Here is a 23,519-nt window from a genome sequence, read left to right as displayed (position 1 = left end):
GAAGAAGATGAATTCCAGGATGTCCACTGGTTAGACATTGGTAGTGGAATTAATGTTTTGTCCTTTTCCAGATAGATTCATGCTAGTGTGAGCAGAAAGGGGAGTTGAAGAGGATAAAGAAACTAGAAATGTTCTGAGTAACGTATTTCTGTCATTTAGTGTCTTAGACCCAACAGGAACCTACTTAACTGAGCCTTTGTGGATTAATGACTTTATTCATGAGTAATCAGAATAAGCGAAAGCTGATTGCAGTGCTTCTCAAATTTTAACAGGCAACAGAAGGAATCTGCTCCCAGAGATTCTAATTCAGTAGGTGTGGGTGAATTAAGACCTGAGGATTTGTACTTATAATAAGTTCAGGTGAAGCTGATGATGAGAGTCTGGGATGGTGCTTTAAGGATGGCTGGCCTAGTGTCTAGCTACTCAAAGGAAGAGCAGGAGTGGTATACCCTGGGAGCTTGTTAGAAAGGCAGAATGTTGAGAATTAGCATTTAACAGAGTCCCCTGAGGATCAGTAAGGTGTGAAAGTTTGGGACACAAGGTTTTAGTATGTAGGTTCTCAAATATGAATTAGATTAATCATAAACCCAGCATGGTTTTGTGACAATCCTGCTTCATAAATTTTTTCCATACTATGATTAAACATAAAATAGTAATACAAATTTCAGAAATGCCTGCAAAGCATTTGAAACCCCTGAGCACTAACAAACTTCCTCAGGCTTGGTATCTCCATTTGGTTTAAAGACAGAACAAAACAAACAATGGGATATATAAGCATATAATTTCTGACTTCAGCAAATCAATTTCATGTTGGATGAAAAGTGAAGAAGTTTTAATCTGTTCTGTACTCCATTGGGTGAGATACAACATGAATAAACTGTTTCATTCCCCTAACAGCAACAACTCAGGGTCAGCAGTCAGCTAATCGCCTACATGAAATTATCACTGAGGCCACCTTGCCCTCTGTGGCTCTGGTGGGTAGCGTAAGGGAGGAAGTGGGGGACCAGATGGTGGAGATGGGTCTGTCAGGCCCCATCTCCTTCCCCATTGCAACGGTAGCCTTGGAACAACAACAGGAAGAACAATTAGTCCTTTACTTAGCTTGTATAACATCAATACTCTTCTATTGTCATACTCTTTTTCTCTTTCTTTCCCATTTTATTATTATTATTTTTTGAAGTATCAGACATTTTAGGAGAGACATTTACACTTGATTTAATGTTTATAACCTGGGGAAAAACATTTTATTTCTAACTTTTTTTTTTTTTTTAAGTTTCTCTACAAGAGGATTTCTTTTTGTGTGTTTGGGAAAGGACAAAATATTGGTATTCTGGAGATCAAAGATTTATGAAGAATCAGAAAGTCCCTGTCTCTTCTGATTCTCCAATCCTGGAGTTTCCTTGAAAGCAAAGTGAACCCAGAGTGTTAGATTTATTCTTTCTCTCTCTCTCTCTCTTTTTTTTTCCCATGTGCCTTTCTTTTCCCCTCCCCTTCAGAATGTTTCCTGCCTTCTCTACCATGCCCATCCCTTGGCAGCTCATGGTTGGTAGGAGCACAAGCCCGTGGTCAAATGCAACATCCTGTCTCATATTGTGTCCATCATTGCCAAAAGTGGAGTGAAACTCAGGAGCTGAAAAGCAGAGTCACAGTGAAAGAATGGGGAATTATCTCCTGAGAGAATTCAGGTGAGTCTGAAGCTGGGCAGGGGTCCTTTTTGGAAAAACAGAGAGGGGTAGACTGGATGTATGCATTTGGAACAGTGACACAGTGATGCTTTAAGAGGTTTGAACCTCTGAACAGCATTTTTAAGAACACACAGTGTCCCATCACCACCTCAGTTTACTCAGCCCTTTTACCTTCTTTGGAACCACGGTAGGTTGTAAGTTTTAGAAAATAAAAATACAGGTTTTCAAGTTAGATTTTAATTTCAGATAAACAATTTTTTTAAGTGTGAATATGCCTTATGCAATATTGGAACATTATTGCACTGTCATAATTATACTAAAGAATTGCTGTTTAAATGAAATTCAAATTTAACTGTATTTTGCATTTTATCCAGAAACCCTAGTCTGTAGTCACTTGAATTTTTCTATACCTTTTTATCCTCATCTTGGTATACAGTTTATCTTCCCATTCTTCAACTTCATGGGGTCTGGATGAGAACAAACAGGTTCTTGAACATTATGGATGCAAAATAATGTACTCAAATGCTTTTCAATTAACTAGTACGTTCTCTTGGTGATTTTTAGCCTTCTTCACCTTCTAATACTTTTTAAAAAATATTTTATGTATTTATCTATTTATGTATTTGACACAGAGGAAGAGAGAGAGAGAGTGCACAAGTAGGAGGAGTGGCAGGCAGAGAGAGAGGGAGAAGCAGGCTCCCTCCTGAGCAGGAAGTCCAATGTAGGACTTGATCCCAAGAAGATCATGACCTGAGCCAAAGAAGACACTTAACTGACTGAGCCACCCAGGTGCACCTTGAATGCTTTTGAAGTTATAGAATAGATATGGATAACAGACATTATTCTTCTTACAGCTTTCTTAATTTTTTTTATAAACATATAATGTATTTTTATCCCCAGGGGTACAGGTCTGTGAATCGCCAGGTTTACACACTTCACAGCACTCACCATAGCACATACCCTACCCAAAATCCATAACCCCACCCTCCTCTTTCACCCCCCTCCCCCCAAGCAACCCTCAGTTTGTTTTCTGAGATTAAGAGTCACTTATGGTTTGTCTCCCTCCCAGTCCCATCTTGTTTCGTTTATTCTTCTCCTACCCCCTTAGCCCCCCCATGTTGCATCTCCACTTCCTCATATCAGGGAGATCATATGATAGTTGTCTTTCTTTGATTGACTTATTTCGCTAAGCATAATACCCTCTAGTTCTATCCACATCATTGCAAAAAGAGAGAGAGAGAGAGAAAGAATAAATCTAACACTCTGGGTTCACTTTGCTTTCAAGGAAACTCCAGGATTGGAGAATCAGAAGAGACAGGGACTTTCTGATTCTTCATAAATCTTTGATCTCCAGAATACCAATATTTTGTCCTTTCCCAAACACACAAAAAGAAATCCTCTTGTAGAGAAACTTAAAAAAAAAAAAAGTTAGAAATAAAATGTTTTCCCCAGGTTATAAACATTAAATCAAGTGTAAATGTCTCTCCTAAAATGTCTGATACTTCAAAAAATAATAATAATAAAATGGGAAAGAAAGAGAAAAAGAGTATGACAATAGAAGAGTATTGATGTTATACAAGCTAAGTAAAGGACTAATTGTTCTCTTTCTCCAATTGACTTATTTCGCTACAGCTTGCTTAATCTTAAAGGACTGTTTTTATAGCACCCCACTCTTCCACCTACTTACATTAACTCCTTCCAATCTTATTATATTATGTTATATAGTAAGACGAGATTTTTAAAAGCAAGATATAATTGACATATAACAGTATATGTTTAAAGTGCACAGCTTGTTGATTTGGTATATTTATATATTGCAATATGATTACTACCATAGTATTATCCAAACACATCTATCACATCACATAAATTATCACTTCTTTTTGTGATTAGAATAATTAAGATCTAATTCCTCATCAAGTTGGAAATTTACAATACAATGTTGTTGATTATAATCACTATTTTGTGCATTAGATCTCCAAGACTTATCTATCTAGTAGCTGCAAGTTTGTACCCTTAAACAATATCTCCCTAATTTATCCACCTCCAGCCCTGATAACCACCATTCTACTCTCTGTTCCTAAGAGTTCACCTTTTTAAAGTTCCACATAGAAGTGATATTTGTCTTTCTCTGTCTGACTTGTTTCACTTAGCATAATGCCCTCAAGTCCATGCCATGCCATGTTGTCATAAATGGCAGGATTTCTTTTTTCTTGTGGCTGAATAGTATATATGGACATATTCTATCCATCATCTGTATCTATCTTTCTATTATCTAGCTATCAATCTAACATCTATCTGCTCTATCTATCTATCATCTATTTGCAACATCTTCTTTATTCATTCATCCATTGACAGACCCTTAGATTGTTTCCATATCTTGGCTATTGTGAGTAATTTTGCAATAAACATGGCAGTGCAGATATCTCTTTGATATCTTGTATTCATTTCCTTTGGCTGTATACCCAGAAGTGGGATTGTTGGATCATATGGTAGTTCCATTTTTAATTTAAAAATTGTTTTCCATGGTGGCTAGATCAATTTATATTTCTACCAATAGTAAAAGGTTTCCTTTTTCTTTACATATTTGCCAACACTTCATACCACTTCTCTTCTTGATGATAGCCATCTGACAGGCACCAGGTGATATTTCATTGTGGTTTTGATGTGCATTTCCCTAATGATTAGTGATGTTGAACACCTTTTGGTATACCTTTTGGCTACTCATTTATGTTCTTTAACACAACTAGATTCATCTGCTCATGACAGAGCTCTATTCACATTACTCCTGTGTTTCAGGATACATCCATTTCCCACTACTTAACATGTAAAGTGTAGACCACTTATTTTGGAATTTAAGGTCTTATACATTCTGTTTTAATAACTCCCTGACAAATGAAATAAAATATAATAATAATAATAATAATAACAATAACTCCCTCCATCTTGTTCTCTTTTCACTTGGGGCATTGCCTTCACTGCATGGCTTAACAACGAGCCTCTGATCAATTATTTCAGTTTAGTAGAGATTCTCTCAAGGATAACTGTTGTCTTGAATATATTTTTGCAGTCCTGATGTCTCCCTAGAACTTAACACAAAGTAGGGATTTAAATAAAGTAAAATTAATTTGGTTAAATATATTTTTCTGCCCTTTCTACTGTAAATATGTTGTATGGACTTTATACCCTTATCAAATTGACCACTGATTCATCTTTTGATTTCAAGTCTGTGTGCACTGGCTATCAAAACTCTTACTCCTGAGTACTTTTCCAACCATTTTTACTTGTCAAAATATTCATTCTGCAATGCCCTGGCCTAATGTGACATCTTCCTGATCTTCGCCAGAAATTATTCTTTCACATTTTTATGAGTTATAAATGGTTTATATGCATTTATGACACTAACCACATTCTACCTAGTGTCATGATTACTTATATACAAGTCTTTTAGATTATTGATCCTTCAATTACAATGACAGTACCTTTAAAACTTGAGCATCCCTGAAACTTGTGCTTATGCTCTATGGAAATTAAGTTCTCTATAAATATTTTTTTGCTATTACAAAGAAGCATATGTAATTCTTATTTGAGGGAAGTAGAGGTCAAAATGATCTGCTTTGTAGTACTGAGACTTAAAGGAACTTTCCATTTTTAATTATATCCCTTTTTGGATTGATTAAGTTAAGTTTTCTGGCATACATCTGCTACCATATTCTGATAGAGATGACAATCTTTGGAAACAGTCATGGACTTTTACTTTATAAATATTAAAGCAGTAAGAGGATGTTGCTTCAATTTAACCATGCTGTAGTGAAGCCATTTAGACTCAGAGAGATGGAAATGTTTTGGTTTGGTCACATTTTCACTTGCAAAGACCCTCTTCTCATTCTGCTCTTTAGCCATTGCTCTTTGCTTAGAATTCTAGGCCTGATTTTCTGGAAAAGTCCATTTGATAGGTTTTGGTTTTATTTGTTTTTTAAGTTTTTATTTGTTTTAAATTTAAAATTTATTTAAATATTTTAATATATATAAATATATATATAAATAATATATAAAATTATATAATTAATATAATATAATTAAATAAAATATTAAGTATTTTATTTAAATATATTTAAAATAAATAAAGTATGTTTATTTATTTAAAATATATTTTATTTATTATAAATAAATAAATAAAATTTTATTTATTTAAATTTAATTTGTTTAAATTAAATTTTATTAGTTAGCATACATATGATATCAGTTTCAGTTCTATTTTAAAATCTATACAGACACAAAGAGGAAAGAGGAGGACATTGACTCAGGAGATCTCACTGTGGGTATCTGTGAATGAGACCTCCAGTGTCCAGCATTTTCCACACATCTTACAGCAGTCAAATTCAGTGACACTCAAATAATTCACAGGGTTGAACACAATATTCAACTTGCACTGATAATAACAAATGATGATTATTTCAGGCTTTCTCTTTGAACACATAATGTTAAGAATTTCACAAGACTATCTCATTATTTTTTCACAACTATTATATGACATGGTTGTTGTTATTACTCTCATGCACTATGATTCTAGAATCAATCAATAAGTAAGTAAGTAAGTAAATAAATAAATGTGAGTTGCATAGTTGGATGTATTTATTGATGGGTGATAGAGATATTTTATTCCCAGTAAGTAAAATATGAATAATTTCGGTCCAAAGCACTCTTTTCTTTGGTGAACCTTATGTTTATTATCATTATTTGATTGGTCCCCAGTAATTTTTTTATATTACAAAACTATTTTATTTGTCAATTATATCTTGATAAAGTAGGGGAAAAATAATGTGTCTTCTGAGGAAAGTCCACAGACACCTATAGAATATTATTCTCCCCTAATATCAACACTGAACTTGATCAAGTATCTAGATAGAATCAATCCCGACTTACAAGAATATTTGAAACAGTTCGAAATTTTTATTTGAACCATATTTTAAACAATAGCATGGAAATGCAACCAGCGAAATCCAGAACATTTCTTCAACAGAAAAATTCCAAGGAAGATAAACAAGAGGGGAAAAAAAAAATCCTAGAGTTTAAAAGGACTTTAGGCAGCTATTAATTAACTGAAATATATTGATATTATTTGGATTCTTTTTTTTAAGTTTTTATTTTAGTTTCAGTTAGTTAACATACAGTGTTATATTAGTTTCATGTGTAAAATATTGTAATTCAGCATTCCCATACATCCTTCTTTGCTCATGACAAGTGCTTTCCTTAATCCTCATCACCTGTTTAACCCATCCCCTCACCCACTGCCCTCTGGTAACCATCAGTTTGTTCTCTTATTAAGAACATCAATTAAGAATCTGTTTCTTGATTCGTCTCTCTTATTTTTTTTTTTTACCTTTGCTCATTTGTTTTGTTTCTTAAATTCCACATATGAGTGAAATCATATGTTAGTTTTTTCTATGACTGACTTATTTGGCTTAGCATTATATTCTTTAGCTCCATTCATGTAGTTGTAAATGGCAAGAATTTACTCTTTTTTATGGCTGAGTAATATTCCATTGTACATATATACCACATCTTCTTTATCCATTCATTAGTTGATGAGTACTGGGCTGCTTCCATAGTTTGATTATTGTAAATAGTGCTGCAAAAAACATAGGGGGGCATGTATCCCTTTGAATTAGTGTACTTTTATTCTTTGAGTAAACTATTGGTGAAATTTGGAAGGCAGGTTAGCAGCATTGCTTGGAGCTCATACATTAGATAAAAGGGAAATGGATAGTTTCCATTAAAAGCTCACCTGGGAAGTCTCAGCCTGCTTTTCCTGTAGCACTGGATACTTTTCTTGGTTTCTCTGATTCCATATTCCCATGCCCTAAGTAAGGATATGAATATTTCCAGATCCTTGATTTTGTGAAGCTAAAATGAAACAATGTATTTATGTTAGCAAGAACATGGTAGGTGATTAATCAGTATTAGCTGTTATTTAACTACTTATAGTGCTCTGAAGTTGAGCTTGTTTTCAGGTTCTTGAACTACATATTTTGTTTCAATGAACCACTCATAGGAATTATGTGGTTCTCATGGAACCTTACTCAATGCACTGTAGATATGAATGAGAACAAGATGGAAAAATTCCACCTCATGGAAGTTATTCTAGCAGGATGAGGAGTTGCAAAAAGTTCTATAAATCATGTAATTCAGTTGGTCATAAGCACTACAAAATATATAAAGCAGAAGGAAGGGCGTGATATTATGGATACCTGACTTCTGAGGAAAGACATGTATAATTAAGTGAGCAGGTTAGGCAAAGATCTGTGAGATTCGCTTCCAGACAAAAAAAATCATATGTAAAGACCCTGAGAAGGGTCTGAGCATGGAGTGTAGTGGGACAAAAAGGACAAGAGTACATAAGGTTAATGAAATGAATTGGTTCACTACTTGGCTACTCCACAACCTACAGCTGGTTATCTTGTTTTTGTTGTTGTTGTTGTTTTCCCTCTAAGTTTTATTAAGATATAATTGGCAGACAAAAAATTACTCATAGTTAAAGTATACATTGGTTGAGTTTAGACATATGTGAACTCCTGTGACATAATCACCACAATCAAGGTACTAAACATATCCATTATTTTCAATTTCCTTGTGTTTGTGTGTGTATATGTGTGTGTGTGTGTGTGTGTGTGTGTGTGTGTGATAAGAACACTCAATATGAAATCTATCCTTTTAACCTATTTTGAAGTGCACAGTATTCTAAATTATAGGTACTATGTTATGTAACAAATCTTTGGAAACTATTCATGCAACATAAAATTCTTTGTATACACTGGGCAACAGCTCCCTAGTCCCTGGTAGATACCACTCCATTTTCTGCTTCTGAGAGTTTGATTATATTCAATTTGACATATAAGTGAGGTAATTCAGTATTTGCTCTCCAGTTATTGAATTATTTCATTTAAGCATAATATCCATAAAGTTCACTCATGTAGTTGCAAATGGTAGTATTTCCTTCTTTTTTATGGTTGACTAACATTCCAACGTATGTCTATGCAATATTTTCTTTATCCATTTATATTTGGAAAGACATTTGGTTTGTTTCTACATCTTGGCTATTAGTAAATAATGCTCTAGTGAACATGGGCATGTGGATAGGTCTTTAAGATCTTGATCTTGATGCTTTGGATATATACTTAGGAGCAGGATTGCTAGTTCATATGGTTATTCTATTTTTAATTTTTGAGGAGGCTTCATGACATTTTCCATAGTACCTGTACTATTTGCATTTCTACCAACAGTGCACAAGAATTTTAATTCCTTCATACCATTGCCAACACCCATTTTTTTAATTATTTTTTTAAATTTTTGGATGGCAGTCCTCCTAAAAGGTTTAAAATATTAACTCATTGTGGTTTGAATCTGCATTTTCCTCGTAATTATTAATGTTGAGTATGTTTTCATGTACCTGTTGGCCATCTATCTGTATGTCTTCCTTGGAGATGGAGGGGAAACAACATAATTTTGCTTAAAGAGTTGATTTCAGGGGTGCCTGTGTGGCTCAATGGGTTAAAGCCTCTGCCTTTGGATCAGGTCATGATCCCAGGGTCCAGGGATCTCTGAGTCTGGGGATCGAGACCCGCATCAGGATCTCTGCACAGCGGGGACCCTTCCTCCCTTCCTCTCTCTCTGTCTGCCTCTCTGCCTACTTGTGATCTCTGTTTGTCAAATAAATAAATAAATAAAATCTTTTTAAGAAAAGAGTTGAATTCAAGCATGCATTTTTATGGAAAAGGCCTTAATCAATAATTTTGGAAAGTCCATATGAGCACTCTTTGCATTAAGGAAAAAATTAAACTGAGAAGAGACTTCAGTGAATGTTGATTCAAAATAATAATAATAATAATAAGCCCCTTTAAGAGACACTGCACTTAATCACTGTGCTGTAGCTTAAGAAAAATTACATAGTTAAGAGAAGATAAAAACTTATCAAGGTCTTTTTTCTATTAAGTGATGAAGTTACAGTGTAATTTCTGTCTTCCTTTTTTTTTAGGGCTTATGGCATGATGACTTAACTTAATATGTAATATACTATAAACTGAGTATGGGGGTAAAATTTCTGATGTCAGGTCATGTGTCATTGCCACTGTACCACAATAGCCTTTTTTTCAAATAGGGCAGAAGTTAATATGTTAATGCTCATCACCCATAAAAAAATAGATAATTGAGAAAAGCAAAATTTGAAACTTATGTTCTTTGAAAGATGTAGTAAGATTAAAGAGCAAGGCACAGGATGCCTGGTTGGCTCAGTCAGGTAAGCGTCCAACTCTTGGTTTCTTTGGCTCAGGTCCTGATATTAAGGTCCCAAGATTGAGTCCAGGGTTGGGCTCCATGCTCAGCACAGATCCTACTTGGGATTCTTTCCCTCTTCCTCTTCCTTTCCCTCTGCCTTTTGCCATGCTTTCTCTATTCTCTTCTCTCAAATAAACAAATACAATTTTTGAAGGGCAAAAAAAAAAAAAAAAAAAGGGAAGTTAATGTATTTTAGGTAGAAGTGTAAAGAATGTGGTATAGAAACAAGAGGAAATAAACGAGTGCAATTCTGATCCAGAATAGCTTAAAGGAAGGTCATGTTTGAGGAATTGATGTATGGATTGTGCTGCAAATGTTTAACAAACCAATAAAATTCAGAAAAGACTTTCCAAACTGAAGGAACAATATGTGAAAATGTATAAGAGTTTGAAATATCTGGTGGCTCCAAGCATATTATTCAAGAATAGAGCCAATAGGAAAAAAGCAGATGGAAATGAGGTTTGGTTGATGATGCAGTCTTCAAAGGCCCAAAGGAACTTATGATTCAGTGGATATTTGTGAATTGGAGAAAGATGTAATGTGGCTCATATTTTAGAGAGAAATGTCTGTCCTCTGTGCATTAGATGGAATGGCAGACAAAAATGGACAAGTTAAGAAACTTAAAATATAACAAGCAATAGATTGTAAAAAGCTGAGATGTGGCAGGAACAACCAAAATGAAAAAAAAAAAAAAAAGTTCAACAATAGCCAAACTATGGAAAGAAACTAGATGTCCATCAACAGATAAATGGATAAAGAAGATGTAGTACACACACACACACACACACACACACACACACACACACACACACCTATAATGGAATACTATGCAGCCATCAAAAGAAATGAAATCTTGCTATTTACAATGACATGGGTGGAACTAGAGGGTATCATGCTAAGCAAAATAAGTCAATTAGAGAATGACAATTACCATATGATCTCTCTGATATGAGGAATTTGAGAGGAAGGTGGGAGGTCATGGGGGGAAGGGAGGGGAAAATGAAACAAGTTGGGACTGGGGAGGGAGACAAGCCATAAGAGACTCTTAACCTCAGGAAACAAACTGAGGGCTGCTGGGGGATGGGTGGGCACAGGAATAGGGTGGCTGGGTGATGGACACTGGGGAGGGTATGTGCTATGGTGAGTGCTGTGAATTGTGTAAGACTGATGATTCACAGATCTGTACCCTGAAACAAATAATACATTATATGTTAATTTAAAAAAAAAGGTTCAGTAAAAGTAAACACATTTCCAATGATTCATCTTGATGTTTGTCATTTGGATCACAGATGTGTTATAAGAGAAGGTTAAGATTATTTCCCCAAATGAAATTTAAAGTTACTCCTGGTATCTCCCAGAGAGCTCTCCATCGTTAGAGAATCTTGGAATATACTGTACTTATATGGAGATAGAAGAGACACAGAAGCAGGGAAAGCAGGAATGGGTTTTATGTGAGGTGATACTGAGTTGGGAAATTCCCAGTTTCCTCCTCGGCCATCAGATCCTCAACATACAACAGTATACCAGATGGAGGAAACAGAACTGATAAGAAATAGACACTCACTCTACATCACAAGTCACTTTCCTTTACTATGATAAAATATTTCACTGTCTCCAGACCTAACCATAGTACTTAACCTAGTACCCCTGTGGGGACAGCCAAGCAACAAAAGAGCCACAAGACTTGTGCCAAAAACTCTCCAGATTTTATTCTTAGTCATTCCAGTCCAGTGGAATTAATGGGGAAGAGAAATGACATTTATGAATCTATTTAAGGGTGCCAAGCATGTTATGTAGTTGGCTTTAATCCTCCTAATGATACTATAAAGGAGACATTGTTATTCCAATTTTTACAAGTTTTGAAATTTAGGTTAAAAGATTGTGGTTTCACAGTAAGAAAAGGTAATTTAAATCACTAGGCATGAACCAAGCAAGACTCCAAAGCTCACTGACATTCTCTATTTACTTAAGGAGGTCTTCTATAGGATTCCTTTCCATGTTAAAAGTGAGCCCATGCTGTACCCAGGACCTTCTAGTTGTTCTCAAAGGGGATTGAGGGGATGTAATGCAGCATTCTAACTCCTGCTCATCTGTGGGATTCAACACTAAATGAATAATGGGGAGTGTTCCTTCTTCTAGAAACCTATAGCTTGTATGCACATTACATGTGTTAGGGTCCGTGAACGAGACTGACACAAAGTGAAAATCAAACAAAGATTTATTTCACACCATGCATTAAAAATCAAACTGACTGGTAGGGGCCATCTCTTATGAAGAGAGGATGACGATGACCCAGACAAGGCTGCTCCCAAGAAGTCCACTCTGGATGAGGCTGCTCTGGATGAGGCCGATCCACAGATGAGGCCACTCTGGATGAGGCTGCTCCTAGGACGAGGCTGCTCCAGACGAGGCCACTGCTGATGAGGTTGCTCCCCGGAATGAGGCTGCTCCCCGGATGGGGCTGCTCCCAAGAAGAGGCCACTCCGGATGAGGCTGCTGCCGACGATGAAGAGGTGATGACAAAAGCGACAATGACAACGAGGATGACAACCCCAATGACACAGACTCTGCTCCCCATGACGCCACTCTGACAAGGCTGCTCCCCAGAGGAGGCCACCGCTCCAGACGAGGCCACTACCAACGAGGCCACTTCCAAGATGAGGCTGCTCTGGATGAGGCCGCTCCGGATGAGGCCGCTGGACGACAAGGCCGCACGCCGACGAGGCTGCTCCCTGGAATGACGCTGCTCTGGCGAGGCCGCTCCCAGCCAGGCGGCGCCTTGGGGCAGCAAGGCCCCTCGTGGCGGGGCTGCAGCTTGGGGCAATGAGGCCCGCTCCTGGCTTGGGGCAGCAAGGCTATCCTAAGGGCTCTCCCAACTAACGGCTCTAATGCCTCCTACTCCTCCTACTACTCCTACTACTCCTCCCCCGCCCAGCCTCACAGACTAACCTTTATAGAGGTGGTTGAGCTTTGCCCACACACAGGTGGCCAATGGGATTTCAACTCACCTCAGTAAATATATGCGTGCCCCACTGATTGGATGTCTCCATCCGGCCTGGCCCACCCCTATATCCGGGGTTTACAAGTAAGTTCCTCTGGGAGGGGCAGGCACTTACACATGTAGAATGCATAAATTCTTCTCTCCATATATCCATTGATGGATTTCAGGATCCACTACCCCAAAATATGGTGCCTTGTTGTACTGAATATCTTACACCAAAGGAGTTTGAGAAAATGGCAGAAGCAGAAAGGTCACTCTGATCTCCCTAGCCCCTCAACCCTCTCCCTGAAAATAGATAATTAATCTCCCACATAAAGGGGGTTCTTCCTGTACCAGGAGGAGAGGAAACATCCTCATTACCAGAGATAGGGAATTTAGGGTTGAGAGGGCTGTATAAACAAAACTTGTTAATTCACCATTTACCACGGCTAGTGCAAACCCCTCTGCCTTGTCCATTCTTCACAAATTTATTGTTTCTTTGTCTAAAAGGTATGAAAGTTTTCTGCTGTGGTCACTTTTTTGGGTCTCCATCATATTGTGAAGGCTCCTATATTTTCTTCTACTGTTATGTGACAAAGATATTTCTTTAAATTTTTTCTGACCGACTTTCTTATTTAGATTTTTATCCCCCATATTCATTGAATATAGCATGAAGTAGGGGTTTTCCTTTTTTTCCCTGCTCTCCAAATAGTGTGTCAGACTTTACAACTTCATCAATTAAAAATTCACTCTTTTCCCATTGATTTATGATTACTTCTTTATTATATATCAAGTTTTTACATATAGATATATGCAAATAGATCTGTTTCTTTGTACTCAGTTTCTTTATATTGACCTGTTTCTTGTCTTTACTAACAGCATACTGTTTTTATTATTATGACTTTGTACATCATTTGGAATCTGGTGTGTTGTCATCCTCTATGATATCACAGAGGCTTGGCACAGGAGATATAAACAATGGCAGATTTTTTTTTTTTTTAAGTAAGATGGTTTCAATATAAAGAATTAGGTGGTTACAAAATTTCTGGGATGGTTGAAGGTGAGGGTTTGAGGCTGGACTCTTGTAAAGATATCCTTACCCTACAGAATTGATCTAGGAAGCTACTGCTGCCTGGGAGGCTTTTTGAGTGACTCCACATTCAAGAATTCACCACCAGCAATGTCTGCAAGCTTGGAGAATGGACAACAGAATGCTGATGCAGAAAAACTTCCCACCTCTGAGCCTGATTGTCAGAGGAAAAGCCACAAAAGTCCTCCGGGTACTTTAGACAGCACGTAATTTGCAGCCTGAATATTGGCTGCAAGTGAGTCAGAGAAAATTAACTAGCTGTTGCTTTCCTCTCTGACCAGAAATAGCGTGGAATGGACATTGACACTGCCTGTTAACAGTTTCCAGACATGCTTCTTTGTTCTTTGATTCAAAACTAATTTAGCTCTTTGAGGACTTTACCTTCCCACATTTATTTAAAACTGAATTTGTAGATTTTATCAAAAGTACAAGCTTAACTTTTGATTGGGATTACACTGACTATACAGATTATTTTGAGGGAAAAATGCTATATATACGCAAATACATTATTCAATAAAAACAACTATTTAATGGCATTTATTCAAGTCTCCTCCCATGTATTTTAGTAGGGCGATAATTTTTGTCTTGCACTGTTAGGTTGATTCCTAGAAGTCACTTACATCAGTCAGTCTATGAAGTGTTTTATTTTCTAGACTGCTGTTGTTGAAATAGTAAATTTTGTAAGATTATTGTGGATCTACCACCCTTGTTGACCTCATTTCTTTTAATACTTTGTTAATTTCATTGGACTTTCTACATAGTTAATATATTTTCTATAAAAATTTTCTCTCCTTTTTCATCTTACAACTATTACCTTTTTTCTTGTCTTATGTCATTATTATGTTTAAGCTATCAATATTTTTGGGTGTCCTTGTAAATAATCTTAGATTTATTTTTTTTTTTCCTGAATTGTTCCATTAAGTTTGCTGTATGTTTTTGGTATATTGATCTTATCACAACAAGGAAATTTCATCTTATAATAAGTTTCACTGTTTAATTTTTATTTTTAATGGGACTAGATATCCTCAAAGACATTTTTTTGGAAACTATTAAGATAACCTTGTAATTTTTCTCTTAGACCTCTAAGGTGGCAAATCATGGCAATGGGTTTTTTGTTGTTGTTGTTGATGACCTATCTTTTAATTTTGGGGATAAAACCCACTCAGTTGCCATGTGTGTGTTATTTTTACTGAACTTTTAGAATTAGTAAATTCATATTGATGATTACTGTGTCTATTTTCATGAGTAAATTGAACCTGTAATTATTTTCTCCCACTTATTTAATTTTGCAATGAAGAGTCTTCTAATCTCATTAAGTGGATTTGATATCATTTTCTGTTTTTCTATTTCTGAAACACCTTTCATAAGAGGATATATTTGTCAATGAAGTTTGGTAAGACTTTATATGGAAACATGTTGGCTAGAATATTTTGAGGTATGGATGATATTCAAGTGACAGCTTTTGCATTTTGTTTTTGTCAGATTTTAAGTGATCAGGTTTATTATATAACTCTTCATAGTACTTGTTTGTTTTTTTCTTATATTTGTAATACTTACTCTGAAATTTGTTTTGATGTTATATTTGTTCTCTTTTTCTTTTTACTTGAATGTTCCTGCCAGATTTTTGCCCATCTTGCCAATATTACTCTTTTCTAATATTTGGTTCTCACATTCATTGCTGCCCATAACTTTCTTTGTTTCCTTTTTTTTTTTTTCCAAACAGAGATATCTGCTTACTTTGTCATTGCCAATCATTTGTGTTTTCTTATGAAAACAACTCATTTTCTTCACATTTCCCTTTATCTACATCTTAGAAATTATCTTCTGTGGCTTTCACTATCATTTTATTAGTGTTTTAGGATATTTGCTTTATGTTACTTTCTTTAAAATAAGGTTTACTTATTATATTACTTAATGTCTAGACATATGTGCATTTTTAGGTATTTCACTGTTAATTTTCAGTTTTATTACTTGATAAAGAAATAGAATGTAAACTGTTGATTTTTTAGTATTTAGATTTCCTTTGTGAATTTGTAGTGTCTTAAGTTAATTCCAAATACTTGGGAAGTTAAAAAAAAAATTAAAAAAAAAAAAAAACACAGGAAGTTTGGAAAAATCACCCATGAGCTCAACACCTTGGCCAAAACACATTTTTAAGATTCATTTAATGTCTATTGTCTTAATGATAGAATATAAGATGATACATTAATTCAGCCAACAAATATTTGTACATCACCTATGACCTGACATTATTTGAGTTCTGCCTGATAAAAAAAAAAAATTACTTTGTGTACAGCAGAATTTAGTGTCCATTTATGTTCAGTAATAATGACATGGAATTCCAATTAAGTTCCTGCTAATGTTAAGGATTTTGTGTTCCTGTTTTTTTTTTTTTTTTTAAGATTTTATTTATTTATCTGACAGAGAGAGAGATCACAAGTAGGCAGAGAGGCAGGCAGGGGGGTGGGGAATCAGTCTCCCTGCTGAGAAGAGAGCTGGATGTGGGGTTCAATTCCAGGATCCTGAGATGACCCTCAGGTCATGAGATCATTACCTGAGCTGAAGGCAGAGGCTTAACCCACTGAGCCACCCAGGTGCCCCATATGTTCCTTTTGAAGGGGAAGTTAGTGAATCAATAACTTCAAGGAGAATTATTTTAGTATATTCTGTTTTCATTGACCAGTTTAGAAAAATTGAATATTGAGAAAAGTGGATGCTAGGGAACCGAAGAGAACACATGGGACACTGAAATTAAATTTTGCTCGATTTACAATCTATGCTATGAAGTAATCATTACATCCAAATTTAATCATTTGTGAATATTATCCAGAAATCTCTGCATCTGAACTCATCTCCGTAAAGGACACTTCCTCCTCAAATTTGATTTAATTTGTGTTTAGCAAATTATTCTCTTTCCTTCCTGGCCCAATATGTCAATATCTAACTGTGTTCTTGAACTTGTAAACACCAACACTGAGGAAATGTCTTCTCCAAATAATGATGGTGAGAAAAAGTGAGGCTCATAGTCAGGATATTTTGCATGCAGTCCTACATAGAAGCAGGAGAATAGACAAATGTTGGGAATGCAATAATAGAAGAAAAATAACACTCAAAAAATTACTGTTTGGATAATCAGTGTAGTGACAAATTTGATTAATGCAATCATGCACTTGGGTCTGTAGCTCACTATTGTATAATCTTGAAAGCCCCTGATTTCTCTAACCTTAATTCCATCACTCAGTGCTTGCTTGATTCTTATAAAGAAGATAATAATTGTTGGGACAATACCAAGAGTAATATGCACAACAAACTTCTCTGAATGTAGGTGTGGGTTATAGTGTTCAATATGTGCATGGATGGTCAAACAGCAGGGTTTGGACAATCTTGCTCTGGCTCAGAGGTCCAAAGTTGATGGTACAAGTATTCCATGGGGATGGATGCATGAGAGCTCCTGGTCTCTTCTGGGCTCGCTGGAGAAGCCATACCTTCTTGTTGTTAAGATCTTTCTCTATTCTTGACCCTTCCCACCTCTTCTGGAAAAGACAGAGTATAGGCATTCCAAACCATTGTGAGCCTGGTCTCTATGGTTCATTTCTGAACTGCTTCTATATTTGTGACTGCCTGTCAGCTCTGAAGGACAGAGAAGTTTGGCAAAAAGAAAAAGCAGTCTTTGATTTAATGGTAAGGAGAGCAAGAAAAGAGGGAAAAATATGTAAAGGAAATAAGACTTTCTTTTCTTTTTCCATCCAGTTGCCTGAGAAACAACCAAAAGAAGCTCAAGAAAGTAAACCAAGATGTAGAAAGAAAATGGTAAGCACACAGTGTATCATAGCATTTTTCTCTGAGTTTACCTCTGTCTCACAAGGGACTGAGAATCTCTCATAAGAGCTAGCATCTTATTTTAGAACTCATAGAGGTACAATCACAGAATCCTTTGGTGATTACCTCTAAGACTTGGGAGAAGGTTAGTTGGAGGTTCTAAATAAAAGAAAAAGGCTCTTAGTGCACATGTTTCATTGCTTCATGGTTATATAAAATACATGTACAAACCTATAAGTGAAATAAAGGATGCTTATTTTAGGTTGGCTGTTTACAATGGCCACACCTCCAATTTATTCCTCACAGCATAAGCCTTGGAAAATATAAATTTCATCATGTCTTTCCCTTGAGACCCTTCAGTTGTTCTCCAGTGCATTCAGAAAAAAATCCAAACTTCCCTGGGGACTACAATCCTGAAAGGATTGACCCTTGCATATTTCTCTGATTTTATTCCACACCCTCCACCCTCACCCACCATCTTCCAGGAATTCTGCTGTCATTTCATGTTCTGAAGCCACTAAGCTCAGGCTAAACTCAGTGCCCTAGTGCGCACTGCTCTTTTAGCACTCATGATATTTATTCTCCATTCTTGTGCTTCATAGCATCTCTTCCTGGAAATTCTGACTCTCACAGTCTCCACCAGCAAATATCCCTGAGTACACAATATGAAAACATTGCTTTCACACCCCATGGATTTCCTGCACTGCCCACTATGTCTTTCTATGATCTAGTAACTTTATATTAGTTTAGCATTTTATAGTCCATCTTCCTTTATAGACTGTGTGGTCTTTGAGGTTCTGACCACAGCTTGACTTGCCTATCTGTTGCCCAACCCTTAAAAGATACTCAATGGAAAAAGAGAAAAAGAAAAAAAGAGTGGAAAAACAATAGCTATCTGGACACTGATATCTTACCCCAGCTTAGATAAACCCTGCCTTGCTTGCTGACAGTGGGATTTCCATATTTGCACTCAACCTCTTTCCTAATCATTGCATCTCAAGAACTGTTTTTTTATCTGAGATGGTCGTTCCTCTCTAAGTGTGAAAGGGTGAGGGATTGAAGGGAAGGCCCATATTTATTGCTGATATGAAATGATGTTTGCAGGGATCAGCCATTACCTAAGTATTTTGCTTACATTTTCTCCACAGAAAGGAAAAAGACAGTGGGGTGGCTATGCCATCATTGTAACTAACTCCACTTTACAATGTGTGGCTGAAGAGGTGTTATTGAACCCAGGTCCTTTTCTCAGGCTGCCACAAACCAGTTCTGTACAATTTAAAATCATTTAAACTTGGCTTTTGCTTTTTTGCGCCTAAAATCAGATCTGTGCTAGGTGATGTTCTTCCATTCTTCCCTTTTAAAGGAACTGAAGTGTTGACATTGCAAAATACAACCAAGTCTTTATTAAAAACAGACAGTAACTAAATGAGAAATTAAATGTCTCCAGGGTGTCTCCATCTGAACAATTTTTTAAAAATTTTATTTTAATTTCAGTGTAGTTAACATACAATGTTGTATTAGTTTCAGGTATACAACTTAGTGATTCAACACTTATATAAAACACCCAGTACTCATCATGGTAAGTGCACTCCTTAATCCCCATCAGCTACTTCCCCCATGTCCTTTCACACTTTTCCTCTGGTGACCATCAGTGTGTTCTCTACTGGTAAGAGTCTATATATTGGTTCCTCTCATTTTTTCTCCTTTGCTTTTTTTTTTTTTTTTTTGCTTCTTTTTAAACAATTTTTATTTTATTTCATTTGTTTTAGATAGAGAAAGCATGAGCAGTGGGGAATGGGCAGAGGGGGAAAGAGAGAGAGATAATTTGAAGCAGGCTCCCAGCACAAAGCCTGACCCAGGATTCAATCTCACAACACTGAGATCATGACCTGAGCTGAAATCAGGAGTTGGAGACTTAACTGACTGAACCACCCAGGCACCACTGTTTTCTTCCTTAAATTCCATATAAGTGAAATCATAATGATATGCATTTTTCTCTGACTGTAGTTCCAACCACAACATTGCAAATGGCCAGATTTCATTCTATTTGATAGCTGAGTAATATTCCATTGTGTATATATACCAGTTCCTTATCCATTCATCAACTGATGGGCATTTGGGCTTTTTCCATAATTTGACTATTGTTGATAACGCTGCTATAAACCAGGATCCATTTATCCATTTGAATTAATGTTTTTGTATCCTTTGTGTAAATACCTAGCGGTGAAATTGCTGGATCATAGGATAGATTTATTTTTAACTTTTTGAAGAATCTCCATACTGTTTTCCCCCAGTGGCTGATAATTTTATGAATGGGACTCACAGATCTTTAACCAGTTAGTTTGGTGAGGAAAAACTCAACTCTTCTGACTACCTGAGTCAATTACAATCAATAATATTATGTAAGACATACATGGGCTAGAATTAAATTCAGTTTCATTTTGGCTAATTTGATCAGATCATGTTCTTTGAATAAAGTTACTTTTGCTACATCTTCCTGAGTCAATTTTGGTTATTTCATTTCACTGGAATATTATCAATTAATTCATGATTTTAAACATATTTATCAAAGTTATTGTGTGAGCTCTTTCAAGTCATTTAGCTTTTTAAAATTTAGGTTTATAGACATATAGCACAGCAAAATTCATCCATTTTAGGTAAATTATTTCATAGGTTTAGAAAAACATACAGTCATGTGACCACTGTCTCAATTAAGATACAGAATATTTTTTCACCCTTCCCTCACTGATAACCCCTAGCAACCACTGATCTGATTTCTGTTTTTTTTTTTTTTTTTTTCCAGGATGTCACAGTATCATTGCTTTTATGTTTATTATGTTCTTATTCTTGCTGTCCTTAGATTTTTTTTCATTGTTGCTATTCTAATTACTTTAAATTGAAACTTAATTTTTGTGTTTTCAGTTTTTTCATATTTAAAAATAGGGACATGTAAAAATATAACTTTTTCTCCAATAGTGTTTCTCTTTTAATTTTTTTATTTAAATTCAATTTAATTGACACATTGTGTATTATTAGTTTCAAAGGTAAAGTTTAGTGATTCATCAGTCGCATATAACACTCAGTGTTCATTGCATCTGGTGCCCTCCTTAATGTCCATTATTGCCACTCACTTAATGTCCCATACCCCCACTCACCTTACCTCCAGCAACCCTCAGTTTGTTTCTTATAGTTAAGAGTATCTTATGGTTTCTCTCTCTGTCTGATTTTGTCTTATTTTGTTTTTCCTTCCCTTCCCCTATGTTCATCTGTTTTGTTTCTTAAATTCTGCATATCAGTGAAATTATGACATATTTGTCTTTCTCTAGTTGATTTATTTTGCTTAGCATACTACATTCTTGTTCCATACACATTGTTGCAAATGATAAGATTTTATTCTTTTTATGGCTGAGTAATGTTCCACTATATATTACTTCTTCATCTATTCATCTGTCAATGGACATCTGGACTCTTTCCATGTTTTGGCTACTGTGGGCCTTGCTGCTATAAACATTGGGGTGCATGTGCCCCTTCAAATTACTATGTTTTCGTCCTTGGGGTAAATACCTAGGAGTGCAATTGTTGCGTTATAGTGTAACTCTATAACATTAAAAATTTTATCTCACCTACTTCCATTCAAGTACCAAGCACAAAGTTGTAAACATGAACTAGATTAAAAAAATAATAATAATACAAAAATCAGAAAAAATCTATTAAAGTCAGATAGATGTAATCATCTCTTAATAATTATTGTTAAAAATATTTAATAAAAAAAGGAAGTGGCTAGCATAAAGAATGAAAACAATGGAAAAGAATGATAAAATCTTTAGAGATTAAAACAACATTGAAAGCATCAATAAGTACAACCAAGTCTTTATTTTCTTTTTGTTACTTTCAGAGGTAGAAATTAATGATTCATCAATTTCATACAGCACCCAGTGTGCATTAGTTCAAGTGCCGTCCATAATGCCTGTCACCCAATTAATCCTTCCCCCACCCACCTCCCTTCCAGCAACCCTCAGTTTGTTCCCTATAGTTAAGAGTCTCTTATAGTTTGTCTTCCTCTCTGTTTTTATCTTATTCTTTTTCCCTCCCTTTCCCTATGTTCCTCTATTTTGTTTCTCAAATTCCACATATGAGTGAAGTCATATGGCATTTGTCTTTCTCTGACTGACTTATTTTGCTTACCTTAATACCCTCTAGTTCTAATCAGGAGGCATGCAGGTTTCTCCCACTCTGAGGGTTCTGCACAGTGCCAAATGGCACGTGTCCTCCTAGGTGGCAACCAGAGTCCTGGGTTGTGAATCAGGGATCCCCAATCTGGAGGGCTTGGGGGCTAAGCCTCTGGGGATGGAAGCTAGAAAATCCAACCTAGGGTTAGGGTTAAGGCCTAGGGACATGACAGCTCTGATCTGCCAGGGCTGGGGCAGGCTCCCCCAATGGCTGAGTGGAGGGCAGGTGTCCAGAGGATAGTCAGGTCCCTGGTTGGTGGTCCTGGGGGGCACCTACACTGGGGGTGGCCTCATGGGAGCATGCAGGTTTTTCCTGCTCTGAGGGTTCTGCACAACTCCAAATAGCACAGTTTCCTCCTGGGTGGCAGTTGGAAACATTGTTGCAAATGGCAATATTTCATTCTTTTTGCTGGGTGAGTAGTAATCCATTCTGTCTCTATCCCATGTGTTGTTAAAGGAAATAGTATTATTGTCCAATATTTTGTTACTTTGTATTTTATGTGTTCTTGGACTTGAACTGTTTTTAATTCCAAATATCTAAAAAATATTTTTATAATAAATTCTGATTTTATTGCATTATTATCAGTATCAGTATCTATGTTATTTCTGCTTGTGAATTTTATTGAAGTTTTTTTTTCATATATTGTGCATCAACTTCAAAATAAGTTACTTATAGTCTTTAAATTGTTGTTTCTTCATATGGAGAATAATTTTACAATTAAAAATACTGCAACTTTAGATTGTGGTTGTAAAGGAAACATTTTAAAAATTAACAATCAAACATTAGCACATCCTTGGATGCAACCAGAATTTAATAAGTGTAAGCTAGCAATTTGTCTATTGTGTTCCATAGACTTTGGAAATTCCATGATAATTTTTTAAGGATCATAATTTGAAATTTATCTATTGGAAACCTGATTAATTATGTATTTTAGATATTCTATGTCCTTATTTTTCTTATTTTTTGGTACTGTCTGAGAGAAATTAATCTACTATTTCATTTGAGTTAATGTTCATTTTTTTCTTTGCTCCATATTGATTCTAAATATTTCAGTAAATAACATTTCATAAGAGTTGCAGGCATTTGTGTTTTTGTCTTTATCATGTCATCTCCTGTCCATCTTTGTTCTGAAATGAGAGGAGGGAAATTTGTTAGTCTTTATCTTCTAATGTGTATGAAGACCAATGTGGTGGAAGGGTCAAGATAGGTGGGGGAATGGCAGACAACTCCCCTTCAGGAAGCAAAGAGAATAAGGGTGATTAACATAATAACATAATATTGTCTGAATTAGTTTTTACATATAAGGCTGCATTGGTTTCCTTGGATTGCCATAACAAAGTAGGACAGACTGGAAGATTTAACAGAAATTTATTTTCTTTCA

At 35.8% G+C, this 23,519-nt stretch overlaps 1 protein-coding gene across 1 annotated transcript in view; it reads left to right on the top strand.

Moving 5' to 3' along the window:
- The first annotated feature begins 1,622 nt into the window (after positions 1–1,622).
- GCSAML (germinal center associated signaling and motility like) overlaps positions 1,623–23,519 on the top strand; it is a 59,384-nt gene continuing 37,487 nt past the window's right edge. The window contains exons 1-2 of the mRNA XM_032847580.1: positions 1,623–1,685; positions 17,840–17,899. Coding sequence (XP_032703471.1) covers positions 1,657–1,685; positions 17,840–17,899 — 89 coding nt within the window. The 5' untranslated portion in view covers positions 1,623–1,656. The remainder of the gene's footprint in view (positions 1,686–17,839; positions 17,900–23,519) is intronic.

Source organism: Lontra canadensis, unplaced genomic scaffold (genome assembly GCF_010015895.1).
Source record: "Lontra canadensis isolate GAN:19392208 unplaced genomic scaffold, GSC_riverotter_1.0 scaffold190, whole genome shotgun sequence".
Taxonomy (NCBI): Eukaryota; Metazoa; Chordata; class Mammalia; order Carnivora; family Mustelidae; genus Lontra; species Lontra canadensis.
The sequence above is the reverse complement of the archived record's forward strand: the minus strand, read 5'-3'. Positions and strand labels throughout refer to the sequence as shown.